The sequence below is a fragment of the Ruditapes philippinarum genome, unplaced genomic scaffold (genome assembly GCF_026571515.1).
Source record: "Ruditapes philippinarum isolate M1 unplaced genomic scaffold, ASM2657151v2 ctg919_1_1_1_1, whole genome shotgun sequence".
Lineage (NCBI taxonomy): Eukaryota > Metazoa > Mollusca > Bivalvia > Venerida > Veneridae > Ruditapes > Ruditapes philippinarum.
Genome location: NW_026860867.1, coordinates 38,411 through 52,825, shown reverse-complemented (window position 1 = coordinate 52,825; position 14,415 = coordinate 38,411). Strand labels below are relative to the sequence as shown.

The window sequence follows — 14,415 nt, the reverse complement described above, 5'->3', positions numbered from 1 at the left end:
AATCTTTTTGAAATATACACATATTTTGTCAATTCAGCACAGCTTGAAAATGAAAACATGAGCACATTATGCCTCAAAAATCCATATTTTTTAGATTCTTTATAATGGGCCTTAAAATGCTTTGTATCAGATCAAAATTACATCCACATTTTATGTTTCAAGTTTAACGTATAACATGAAAGGCCAAGATGGAAACCCTACTTTACAAATAAGTTTTTAAGCATTTTGTTAAATATGTAATCGCAAACAGTGATACAACAAATTGTTTAATGATGCATATATTGCATATATTGATACAGGATAAGTCACAACGATATAATAAGCTAACACTGACTAATTTGACTTTATTTGCGAGTCATCTAATTGTGTTGGTTTTTTTATTTTGGAATAATGATGACAAACTTGGCGTGATGTTACATTATATTTCCGCGTCCTTTGGACGATTTCCAGAAATCATATATTTATGTAAAAACAATCAACGGTGAATATACTTTGAAAAGTTATTCTTAGGAGAAAGAACAGTGAATACTCTGATATTGACATTTTATGTTTACCAAAAGTAACTTCTTAGTCGACCAGAGATCTGAAAGACAGTTCAAAGCTGTTTATAAATTATAGAATATTATGACGTTATTATATACATTGTTGAGTACAATACTGAGTTCTATTGGACTTGCACAGCTGTCAAACTTATATTAGTCGAGGTGCGAGCAGAGTCTGGCTCTGTACGAGTCCAATAGAATCAGTATTGTTTATCAACAATGTATAATAACCTCTTTATTTCACAACAATATTTCATGACAATTTGGCAAAACCTTTCACTTCAAGTACAATCGGAATTCGGTATGAAATTGTGGACTTTCAAATATTAAAACGAGGCTTAATTGGTACGATTGTATCAAACAGTGATTTATTTTGGGATATAACATGGTTTAAACGATGAGACTCGTTTTTATAAGTTGTGAAATAATATAAAGCACAATACATGCTTTCGTATGAATATTCAACCAAAGATAAGAAATGCAGTTCGGTCTGATCCTTAACAGCTTCAGTTTCTTTTATGAAGCACTGGAAGAAATGCTATTCAACAAAACTTTGAAAATTAATTATCTGTATTAATTTCTTTATTTTATATAAGATAAATAAAATGTCTTCAGGCATTACAAAGATTATAACAGGTATTTGAAAAGAAATCCTAAGTCACATATCTGTTGATTAAGAACAAACGTATTGTATAACGTGAACATAAATTCTCGTTAAGATAAGAAAAATGCAGGTTATTTTTTATATTATGAAGAGGCCAGGTCTAGGTAGCAGACAACCGGCTGGGCAGGACTTAAACAAAATGCACATCTATCACTTTTACAGGTCCTTATAGCGAAATAAAAATCAAACTTAGTATCATAAAAAGAGAACATACCCGCAAAGTATTAATATTTGTTTACTATTTATCAACACTACGTTATATTATAAACGGAATCTTCAAAATTAATACATATTTGAAAATATATATTCTTAGTATACATGTAAATCTTTAATGTATAGTTTACATCTGTGTCGAAAATATAATGTTTTCAGTAGAGCGAATTTTCTCTGATGTATCAGCCTTAGTAACTGTAAACACTTTCTTGTCGCTTTGTGTTATATATCCATTCACATTGTCGAGCCATTCAGTGGACTTTTCTTTTACATTGTCACCGCCGTTCTCTATTTTATTTTCTTCGTTGATCTTATCACTTAAATTTTGGTTCATAGTCTCCGGCAAGAAAAGTAGTCCGATCATACAAGCGACAGATATTCCTGCGCAAAAATAATACAACAAGCCTGGTGTGTAAGTATTCTGAAAAAAATAACATACTAATTTAACTGTGTATTTACTAAAAAAACTTTTCAAACGCTGCCTTGTCATTATTTTCATTTTTACAAAATAACGAAATATAGTCCTTATCCGTTGTGGGTTTGAATCCAACCAGATTTATTCCGCATTATTTTGTGTAAGAAAGTTATCCGGATCAGTTGTCTGCTTTCGCTTGAAATACCGCCTTGAATGACAACTATGAAAAAAATGGACATACGAGTACATCGTGTGACCTTTACAGCGCTACTTAAAGTAACTAATAAAGTCATCAGCTTTACCCTTATCATTTAATGCGTTGTAAATGTAATCTACATTAAAACGAAGGAAATGCAGGTTTAATCTTACTTATGTGTTCATAAATATCATTAATATACAATAATTGCTTTATATAAAATATATTAAATCCTCACCAAACTTACTAAAATAAAAGTGTAGCAAATAAACTAACGTTATTCAAGATTTACTGTTTTTCTTACTTATAATTATGTATTCTTAAATATCATAAACAATAAGTGACATTGTGATTATGTTTTTATTGTCAAGCGGTGCTGAATTGACAAATATGTGCTTATTTCAAAAAGAGTGACTGTTATAATGGTGATTGACAAACAATAGCTTTTGAAAAAATTTAATGTTTAGAACAAAATATAAGTCTGACAAAAATATATGCCGCACTCTTTTTATATATCAAATGTTACAGGTAAATTCTGAACGATAATTACAGAGGTTTCCCTGGGTGAGATGAGTTCTTTATTGTTTATGCAATTTAAATTATAATATTGAAAAGAGTTATAGGAACACGTAAACTTATTTTGACTTTCACATGTTCACTCACTATATGCCCTTAATGTCAATTTAAGGGGAAAATAAATCAAGAAAATTGCTCACCAAATAAACTAACTGAGGTCCCAATATGGCACCTATTCGTCCTGTGACGCTCAGTGATCCGAAAGCAATATTTCTACAAACAAGCAAACTTTATTAAAGTTGCTGCATAATTTATTAAAAGAAAAAAGTGTTAAAACATGATATTTAATATAAATTTGATAAGAGCATCACGTCTATATAACATTGTTTATAATATATTAGTAACACGTTAATATAACAATGTTTATGCTATACACGTAAGTATAATTATATTAGTAATACGTTTATATAACATTGTTTAAATTATATTAGAAATACGCTACATATATATACATATAAATACATATAAATTTGTTTATATTATATATGTTATAATTATATTAGCAATACGTTAATATAACATTGTTTATAGTATATACATGTACACAAGTAAGTAATAATTATATAAGTAATACGTTTATACAATATTGTTTATATTATATTAATAATAACTATATTAGAAAAAAACGTTTATATAACATTGTTTATATAATATTTGTCATACGTTAACTTAATATAACATTTATATAATTTAACAATAAAAATATATAATTAAATATCTACTTATTTCATAGAGATATAACGATTACTTCTTGCCTAAGAATATGTTTGCAGATTAATTGAATATAATTTTACTCCACATAAAAATCAAATAAAGATGATATTTCAAAGATTATCAAGTTTGTTCCGCATCATTAGAAATAAAGGCGTTTCAACGACAAATATAAAATAATCCTTACTCAAATCTTTACGTTAAACTTTTATGCGACAGAATATATCATGTTTGTTTTTTAAAAAGCTAAATAAACACAATGAAATAAAAATCGAAATAAACTGAAAAATAACAGTCAATCTGATGTTCTTTGAAAATGGATTCTTGGTGGTAAAATCAGTCATTGTACATCAAGAATTTCGTCACAATCTAAGATAGAAGTACCTGATGACAGTGGGGTACAATTCAATGGTCATCGTCTGTACTGGTCCCCATGCCATAGTTATACCCATGTTGGCTACCAGGGCAAACCCATTGGTCAGTTCGTCCTTGTGCGGTGCATCTAATGAATAACATAAGTATATTATTTACAACAACAATTTATTTAGCACCTGATTAATACATCTAGCCAAATGAATATTTACATACATATACGTACTGATGACAAAAGACAAACAAACAAAATCTAGTCAGAGAAAAAAACATGATCGTACATATCCTTTAATTTCTTAAATGATTTGCGAAGTATATCGATTATTTTGCAATTTGTTTGTGTTGTGTTGTTAAACCATTTTTTTAAAACAAGTTTGAAGATACGACAATGATTTCTATAAGTTTTGGGATAAGGCTTTGAACTTTGGTTTGAACTTTGGTTCAATGTGTCAGTGTTTTACATCTGAGCACATTTAGTGATAAACAGTTGTACCATTTGCATCAGCTTTAAAAATGATTTTTACTAACTCTTGTAGGTGCGAGTCTCCTTGAAGTAGGGATGATTATAAATTATTATGAGTGATACAGAAATTCCCTATCTTAATAATCCAATGATTCTTATAAAGTCTTTATTTTCAAAATGTTACAAGAACTCTGATATACCAAAAGTATTAACGATGGCTTTTATAAAAAGGTCAAACAGTAGTTAGAAGTTAAATGTCAAATGTTTCATGATAAAAATATGAAAGAATGATTAAAAGACTAAACGTCGGTACAAATCCGACAACAAATCCACCTACAGCAACAACTATAAAACATATAACCGATGTTGCTCTTCGACCAAACCTGTTAAGTAAACGTAAAATGAAAACACACTTCACCTTCTGTAGCTGAGGGGTTGCCTTAAATCAATTATGAAATATGATATTAAACCATAAAACATTGTGTTACATGATATTTTATGGGGTTTTCAGTGATTTAGTTTTAATTTATAAATAAAATTATTTTGTTCTAGAACACTTTATTATCGGCTATAAATAAGAGATATGCGATATCGGATCATGTATATCAAACATACCATATTGTCCATATTAGCCGCGTCATGACAAAACCAACATAGTGCGTTTGCGACATGCATAGATCCAGACCAGCCTGTGCATCCGCGCAGTCTGATCAGGATCCATGATGTTCGCTTACCAACTCTATTTCAAGTAGAGAAACTGATAGCGAACATCATGGATCCTGATCAGACTGCGCGGATGCGCAGGCTGGTCTGGATCCATGCTGGTCGCAAACCCATTATGTTGGTTTTGTCATGACACGTCTCATATGATTTTTAGTTCCATGGTTTGTTGTCTTTAAAAACTCGGTATTATTTGCAACAGTTAATCATTTTATCATTATTATTATTTTATTAACCTGCTACAAAAATTTGTTTTAAAACGGAGCATCTAATAGTAATCTTATTTTAGTGTAATATTTGCCTTTAAATTTTTCAATTGTACCTGTTTTGAAGCCAGAGCGCTACTGCTTTGCCTGGAATACCAACAATACTAAATAGGAAAACATTTAAATAAATGTTTCCAGAAAGTTCCTGGATCCCAAATTCAATTCCATATTTCACAACACCAAGGGCAAACCTAAATGGTAATATATCATTCACATATCAATACGTACATGTTCAAGGAAAATTTATTTTGAAAGTCTATTGCACTTTTGAACAAGAATTTGTAACAGAGTTACCAACGTCCCCCGCCTCGGGGAAGTTTTATATGAAGCATAAAACGGTGCTATTTCAAAAGATTAAGGTATGGATCTCAGGACTTTCAGTCCAAAATTATGATCAATGCTAGATCTGCAAATGCAACAATAAATTCATTTAAGAAATAAAATGAAACACGGAATTTAAAAATCTATCATGTTCAGCTTTGACCTCTAAGTGTGAACTTGACCTTGGAAGTAGGGGTGCAGATGTTGTGTACGACATATCGCCTTATTATTGTTACTATTTGTGCCAAGTATTTTTAAAAATCCCTTGAATTATGAAGAAGTTATGAATCGGACACAAAATATACCCTTTAACAGACTATGTTAATCTTTGACCTCCAAGTGTGTTGACCTCCAAGTGTGACCTTGGAGGTAAGGACCCATGTTTTGCGCCTGGCATATCGTCTTATTACTGTGATTATTTGTGCCAAGTATGTTTAAAATCCCTTTATCTATGAAAAAGTTATGGACTGGACACAAAATATACCCTATAACAGACTATGTTAATCTTTGACCTCTATGTGTGACCTTGACTTTGGAGGTATGGACACATGTGTTACGCATGACATATCATCTTATCATTGTGACTATTGGTGCCAAGTATTTTCAAAATCATTTGATCTATGAAGAAGTTATGGGCGGGACACAAAAATACCATATAACAGACTCTGTTAACCTTTGATCTCTAAGTGTGACCTTGACCTTGGAGGTAGGGGTGCAGGTGTTGTACTTGACATATCGCCTTATTATTGTGACTATGTATGCCTAGTTATTTCAAAATCTCGAAGAAGCTCTGGATGGGACACAAAATATACTCTTAAACAGACTATGTTAACTTTTGACCTCTAAGTGTGACCTTGAACTTAGAGGTAGGAATGCAGGTGTTGCTCATGACACATCGTCTTATTATAGTGACTATTTGTGGCAAGTACTTACAAAATCCTCAGATCTATGAAAAAGTTATGGACCAGACACAAAATATACCCTTTAATAGACTATGTTAATCTTTGACCTCAAAGTGTGACCTTGACCTTGGCGGTAGGAGACCAGTTATTGCGCATGACACATTGCTTTATTATTGTGAACAATTGTGGCAAGTATTTACAAAATCCCTTCAAAGATAAGAAAGTTATGGACCGGACACGACATATACCCTAAAATAGACAATGTTGACCTTGAATGAGCTAGTGTGACCTTGACCCTGGAGGTAGGGGTCTGGTTGTTGCGCATGACACATCGTTTTATTATAACAAACATTTGTGTCAAGTTATTTCAGATTCATTTGATAAATGACAAAGCTATGGACCGGACACGAAAGACTGACGGAAGGACAGACGGACGGACCCTATTTCTATATCCCATAAGTAGGCCCCTCCGGTTTTTGCTTTACTGGATTTTTTAATTTTTCATAAATCTTTAAAGTCTAGTGACAGTCTGAGACAACTGAAGTTAAAACGTACCAACTGAATGACAGAAGAATCGTTATTTTTGTCAAGTATCTTGATTTGAACAAATGTAACACTGTGTATTTCTGATCTTCTTGCTCTTCCTGGTTATCTAGAACTTTGTCTATATCGGATTCTTCATGCTTGTTATATTTGGCTATGCGTGTAATGATTTGAGCTGCCTTCTCTGGTTTATCATGGGCTATGTACCAACGGAAACTTTCTGGCAATGCGCTGAAAAGACAGATTTGGTAATTAATAATATTAGTGGAATGAAGATCCGTTTTCTGTCTCCTACAAAAAAGTGAAATTACAAACCATAAAGGTAGGCCAAAACGGCAAAGTTAAAAATGCTGCAGGTTCGGTTTTATTGAGTATGTTCATGGTCGGCGTGTCGTTCACTGGTCCGAGCAGAACTAAACATTTGAATTGAAATTATTTGACGTAACGATTGATTTCAAAATGACAGCAATTGATTAATAATTTACAATAAAATTAAACACTTATTAAGCTCGACACTTACTGTTCATTTTATGCAAAGAAAATATTGGAAGAAAAAAACAGAAAAAGGAAGCAAATTAAATAATGAATTAAAATTAACGTCGAATTTTATGTGGTTTGTATTTTTTTAGATTTCTTCTGGAATTTTAAGGCAGAACTATTTACATTTTGTCAATAAAAATGTGCATTTGAGGTGTCATTGTAAACAAAAAACTTACAACCATGCAAGAAGACATGGAATAGCACAAAGAGCCGTCATTAGTTGTATGTATCGCCAGTCATGTAACAGCCATGCCAACAGGGAAAACACACCTGCCTGAATAGGCCATGAAGGGAACCCCACTATCCAAACACGCCAACGTGCCAGAGAAAATTCCGAAAGGAAACAATATTGTGTCGTCAGAAAGAAACCACAGCCAATGCCAAGGAAAAATCGTGCAACTGCGAATACTTGCCAACTTGATGAAAAATAGCCGACAATATTAAATGAGAAAATAAGAAGAATTGATGCAAAAAATGGTGGTTTGCGCCCAATTAAATCGGCAATTTGTCCCGCAGCAATATTGCCAACAAGTGTACCAGCAATTTGTACTGAGCTGATCGTACTTGGAATAAAGTCTTGATCACAAACAAGATTGAACTGCAAACAAAAGAAAATAAAACTTTTTACTGATCTGATCAAGTCCACGACATCGACATATGTGTTCAACTGAAAAGAAACTTACGGAATTGCTATAAACTTTATGATTATGTAAGTCGGTATCTAACATCTTTTAAAATGTAATTTAATTTCTTTATCTTCTACTTTTCTATTTTATAGTAAGTAGCATTCACCATTGTTTAGTTAATGCTGGAACGATATGATGTGGTTCCCTTGTTTTATAATCAAGGTAAGCAGTGATTGGTTCAACAATATTGTCTGACAATAGCCTGCCCATTTTGCATACATTATCCGGTGGCTAGTTATCGTACCAAAGGGTATAAATCGTCATATGTACAAGGGGAATTCCAATGCTCATTTCATTGTATCAAAATGATTTAGTTGTCTTTACTACGGACCTATATGGTGGAAAAGCTCATTAGTCAAGTGCAGCAGCCTTTACACGTCACTTGGAAATAGTCTTAATATGTTGGATGTGCGCCAGTGCCAGCGGCAAAGACCCAGTTCAACTGTACCGCTATGACATGTTCTAAATGTGATTTGGTATTGATGTTAGCCAAGTAAATTAGATATTAAAAAGAAAAGAAGATAACAAAAGATTAATGTTCACTTATAAAATTTGAAGGTCTACTATGCTCATACTAATACTTCTATTGCGGAATTTATTTTTGGAAATCTAGGACATTATATCTGGGTATATCTTATCTGAAAAAGAAATAGTAAGTAGAAAGTTATCAATGCACCATTGCTCATCAATAAAAATCATGTGTCTTTAATAAAATAATGAACATGCAAATATATAGGCAAAGAAGCAAGAGGAAAAAAATAATATAACTGAGTAATCGATTCGATGCTCATTACATATTATGACGCATTATTCTGTGGTGCACTTAATTTTACTATGATTTATTTAAACATGTACGTATTGTAATAATTATTGAACGACATAGATTGTGAAAAAGAATACCATTTTACCTCAGTGGCTACTGTTGTAAGGCTTCTATCAAAATTCACTCTAGAACACGCCGCTCCATTTATATTACACGCTTTCTTCGGACAGAAATCAAATGATGTCCCGTTTACGTCAGCAATACATGACGTCATATTCTTTCCAATCATTTCATCCTCACACCACCACGCTGGCGTCTTTGATATGAAAATCATTCCAGTAAATGTGAAGCAGATTATTGTCTTGATGAGATGAACAACTATTGCCATGCGTACCTGAAACCGACCACATCCGCCAATATCTTCAATAATTTTGTCCGGACTGACGTGACTACTTTCTCCATCCTTAGCTTGGGTAGGCATATTTTACGTACTAGTGGGTATGTAACAAAATATTAATCATAAGTTTAACCATTCATCTTATTCCAAAAAAATGCACAAATACAAGTACATTCTTTTATATTTCAATGCAGCCTGCTAGGAATAAGAGACAAAAAATAAAAAATAGTGTCAATTTTTCCCCATTATCAATAAAAATATTTTGTCTGAATAAAGAATTAAAATCGGCTTTTTGTAACTGTATAGACAAAATCTTTAATTTATTAAGCATAAAATAGCTGTAACATCATTTTGCCAATATACATGTATTTACATTTTAAATTTTAGGATCACATTAGCTTGCAAAATTTACATTTATCTTTTTTTTCGACCTAAGGCCGTCTGAACCTTGACTTCCGCTAAAATTAAAAGTAAAGAAATGAATATAGGCAGAATTTCAATTGGTCATTTTAACAATAATAGCCTGTTCGATTGATATTTTAGAAGAGCATCCGTTATAGGTAGAGGTCTGTTCGATTGCGCGATGGCAATAAGTGTTTGAAAAAGAAAGAAGTCAGAATAAATATAAAAACACAATAATGATATTTTCTAGATGTTTCTAACAGCTTTTCAATAATTATATGAAAATAAATATGACAGATCGCCTTTTTGATACTTTTGCGTTCGATTAGGTTTCTTTTCTAAGCTGTTCTAGTCATTAAATTCTCTTCTCGAACCGGGCATAAGATTATTTAAACGAACTTTCGACTAATTTACAGTTCCAAATTCTCCTCGGAATTAGTGTGCATTATCTACTAAATCTTTGTTTTGTTATAAATTCCTAATCAAATCAAATTCCATTTTGATTAAAATCAAATAATGAAAGTAATATTGTTTAAATCTTAGATGACAATTAATGGAGAAAAATGAACTTAAATAAAACTATTGAGGACGAATAAAATGTTCTGTTTGCGGTAAGCATGGTTAGTAGTATCTTATCCTATGCAAGATAACAAGTTTGACTTCGGCCGAGTATCTTTTTAAAGATACTTCTTGTTTCAAATGTATTAAAATTCACTGTATGATAGGGTATGGATTGATAAGAATGTGCACCATATTAAAACAAAAATATTTGCAATATTTTTAATGCGTTAATAGCAGATAAATTATAAAATAACTAAATTTAAACCATAAATATAGAAGATTAAAGTAAAAAACGAACTTAAATTAAAAAGGTGCTACTTAAACATTGTAACAAAACAGATGTATTGCTAATTTGTAATTTAATAAAAAGAGCTATGACTACTTTTTTAAAATATAGCATATTAATTTGTATCATATACATTATAAAATGATTATATTATTATATTCTTTGAAAATAAACTCTTACTTGTAGAAATATGTTTCATACAATATTAAAAAGCTTTTTCATCTATGATATCAAATTTCAGTCATGAATTAAAAATATTCCATTGATATTCAAATTAAAACAACAACTCAATTACTTTCCTTTGTGTAAATATTATATTTATTGTAATGGGGAGTTATTCATACAATAATGTTTATAAATTGTCTGATAAAAAATTAAAGTTTACAAGTGACAGTTATCCCATTTCGTTGTGACTGTGGTAACAGCTTGGTAAAGTAGGTCGTGCTAAATATCCATGAGTAACTAACTACTCGAATATTTTGTAATTTGTTATGATATTATTTTGTTTTGTTTGGTTTTATGGTGCACCAACACAATTTAGGTCATATGATTTTGGCTTACCTCGGGTGATACAGATTGAGGTCATCAGGGGTCAAAATCTCACCTGCTCGATCTAAAAGATGCATAGACTTCAGTAATTCGAACCCATTTTACCGGGTATTGCCTCTTCCGATCACGTAGGGATAAACGGTGGCTGCAATTCTGATGCGTCAGCCATTAAAGGCAACCATTCAGCTATACAATACTGATTTCTATTGGACGAGTACACACCTGAAATATATAAATCTTTATTGGTCGAGACGCTAGCAAAGTTCAATATAGCGCCTCGTCCAAAAGAGATTTTGCAGCTGTGAACAAGTTCAACAAAATCAGTATGGTATCAATGCAACAATGTATTATAAACTCTTTAGGTATTTCACACCAACATTTCTTAAGGAGGAAATATATTGAATTAAAGAACACCCTCAAAATCAACAGTGTCTTATATTATACTAAAGATACAGTTTCTTTGCGTACAATATGTACAATATATATTTGATATTGAAACAGCATCGATTTCAAACAGACTGAAAAAGTCTTTGAATAATAAATATATTGCATAATGTTCAATAACAACACGAATTATTATAAACTTTACCAACGCTTTTAAAAGGTGAAATGAGTAACAACAATAGTACTACAGACGAAACATTGTGGATATAATTAAGTAGCGTGGGTACGGCTTTAAATTTTTCTGATGTGCGGTTTTAAATTGAAACAAATGCTTTTATTTACTAATTAGTTAATTGATGTTGGATTACATAATTGCAGATGGTAATAGTAAGGCAGTAAACTAGATTATAAGATTTGACCGAGATGTGACCTTTGTCCTTGAATGGGATGATAGTTCAGTTGTGCAGAGCAAGGTATTTGTAAAAGTTTTATATAGCTAAGGTAAGTTACGCTAACGATTTTTGTAAAGATGACAGTATATTATTCAGACAACATGTGTCATAAAGGATTGCAAACCGGCCATAAAACATGTCTGTATACATATCTTGAATAGCATAAAAGAATATCAAAAATACCGTAGAATAAAATACCCAATGCATGTGTATATCAAATATTGATGGGGAAACACTTCCATTTACTCCATTAAAAAAAGAATTTGATGTTTCAGATATATTATGCAAAGACAATATAACATAGCATATTAACGTTACATCCTATTTGAGTGCTAGAACACGATTATATTGCTTTTGTAAAAGTTAATGTGTTTTGTGTATCTAACATTTGAATCCGTAGTAAATTTAGTCCTGATATTAAATGTATGAACTTGTTGTAGTAAATGATGTTCTCATATTAAACTTTTATATCTGTACAGATTGAGTTCCCCTTATTTTAACTCTCATATGTAGTTAATATATTAAAGAATTTACCTTTTGGAACAGTTGTAAATTTACTTTTAAGTGTGTGGTAATGATTGTCTTTTTATTTAGCTTTTGCTGTAGTAGTTAACTTTTTCCCCGAAAATTTAAGTTATGAAATGTAGTGAATGTGGCCAACAATTAAGTTTGTATTAAATGTGTCCCACTATTTTACTTTACAATCTGTAGTAAACGTGTTCCACATATATAACTTAATATTTTTGAATCTGTAATATATGTTGTAAATACTTTCCCGATATTGAACAACTGAAACTGTAATTAATGTGGTCTTTATGTGTAACGTTTAAATTTCCTCAATTCAAAACACAACAACTCTCTTATTTTTCAATGTTTCCCACTAGTGTCTACATTTCTAATGATATTGTGATACTAGAAAGGCATATAGCTTACAACCTCGAAACACGTTTGCCCCAACTTAATTAAAGATGCGACTTTTTGCTTTAGTGGACATTTGAATAATTAAAAGCGATAAAGAGGTAAATTAGAATAATTCAACAGATTTAAACATCAAATATCCAGTTTTTCTGTTTCCAAAACACAAAGCCTTAGGGGGAAAACACACAGTACTTTTGTTCTGCACATGTTTAAATTATACATTTGTAAACTCAAAAACATCGAACAAACTTGACATACTTACATGGTTGACACGAGGATAAACCTAGTTTGGTTTCGTCTCACCTCCTGACCGACCGAGTTTGACAAAATAAGCATTTTAATTACAGCACAGTTATATGACAATGTTTGTCTTATACATCATATCTTTAAAAGTTGATATGGTACGTTTGTGAACTTTGGATATTAAAGTTAAAAGCAGTCACTTAGTGCAGTAATATTGCGGTTGTATTTAATGGAGTACTACATTTAAACATTTGCTAAAAGAAAGCTTGATGTTGACAGGGCTTGACAAGCTACAGAGATTAGTTAAGTAGAAAATAATTGCGACGAAAGTTAGTTAGATTTATTACCAAACGTCATGGTTCCTCTACTGGGCCGTGTTGGGGTTGGGCATTTGTCTGTTTCCGACGACATAATTATCTTCGTTTATGATGTATTTGTAAATACTGACCTTTGCCGTATAAACCAGGTGTTTTTTCATATCCTACTGGTATTCGATTGGTGATTAAGGCCGGTTGTTATGCCATGGTTGTAATGCTACACACTATCATTAGTGTCACTCTTTAATTTAAAAGAAAAGATGCATTATCGTAATACATTTTTGTGTTTAATGAACAAATAAACAATTTGACATAAATTTTAGTTAACTTTTGTATGATTTAGTTGAAAGAGGAATTTATAAATTCTGTACATGAAAATGAAAAAAAGTTAAAATATATATAAAAAAAGTAAAATGGTCATTCATTTAATGAATACAAACACATTTTTAAATCGTTTACAAATACGAGGAAGTCATTGATTCATTTTTCCAATGAATACAAATGAATCGGCTGTGGCGTCTGACATGCCGAAATTCAGGTGCACCTAATGGTTGCAAACATCACACAGGCCCAAGGACACGATTTTGATATCTGGATCTTAACAGAGTGTTGGAAACGTTATCTCCCCAAACACACATCAATCCCATCTTCAGAATCCTTTTAAATACAATTTTGAGCATTTTATGAATCAGGTTTATGATGATAATAATACACAAACAGCTGCGTCCAGTGGTTGCGTATAAGCTGACTTTTCAAACAATATTAAATGCTTCTTATTTGCCTGTTAAACTAATGATGATGAGGCATGTGATGCACGGTCATCAGATAAGAGTAAGACGTGATCCTCTTTAGTCCCTTATACAACAAAAAATGAAGGAAATGATCCTGTAAATAATACTTTGTTTGCTTCTAGTAAAATAAGCACTTTTGTACCTTGATTTCCAGACCCAGAGGCATTTTAGTAACGCATTTTTATGTCATGGTAGCGTTTCAAAATATTATAAGTATACAGT

The 14,415-nt window shown here is 31.5% G+C and overlaps 1 protein-coding gene and 1 long non-coding RNA gene across 2 annotated transcripts; both read right to left on the bottom strand.

The window, feature by feature from the left end:
* Window positions 1-1,425: 1,425 nt before the first annotated feature.
* LOC132713628 (uncharacterized) lies at window positions 1,426-2,821 on the bottom strand. The gene is made up of 2 exons (XR_009623471.1): window positions 2,747-2,821; window positions 1,426-1,840 (listed from the first exon to the last, which is right to left on the bottom strand). It is a non-coding gene; the product is annotated as an uncharacterized LOC132713628 (long non-coding RNA).
* Window positions 2,822-3,679: 858 nt separating this feature from the next.
* LOC132713634 (organic cation transporter protein-like) lies at window positions 3,680-10,587 on the bottom strand. Its single transcript, XM_060696281.1, has 6 exons — window positions 9,039-10,587; window positions 7,621-8,042; window positions 6,917-7,135; window positions 5,195-5,329; window positions 4,453-4,535; window positions 3,680-3,819 (listed from the first exon to the last, which is right to left on the bottom strand). The coding sequence occupies exons 1-6, from the start codon at window positions 9,372-9,374 to the stop codon at window positions 3,680-3,682; spliced, it is 1,335 nt and encodes a 444-aa protein (XP_060552264.1). The 5' UTR covers window positions 9,375-10,587.
* Between the last annotated feature and the right edge of the window lie 3,828 nt (window positions 10,588-14,415).

Excerpts from the sequence above, each read along its gene's own strand:
- LOC132713634 (XM_060696281.1), bottom strand. The coding sequence starts at position 9,374 with ATGCCTACCCAAGCTAAGGATGGAGAAAGTAGTCACGTCAGTCCGGAC. Across the intron at positions 8,043-9,038 it reads TTACAACAGTAGCCACTGAG|TTCAATCTTGTTTGTGATCA; the intron begins GTAAAATGGTAT and ends TTTTGTTTGCAG. Across the intron at positions 4,536-5,194 it reads GCGCTCTGGCTTCAAAACAG|GTTTGGTCGAAGAGCAACAT; the intron begins GTACAATTGAAA and ends TTTACTTAACAG.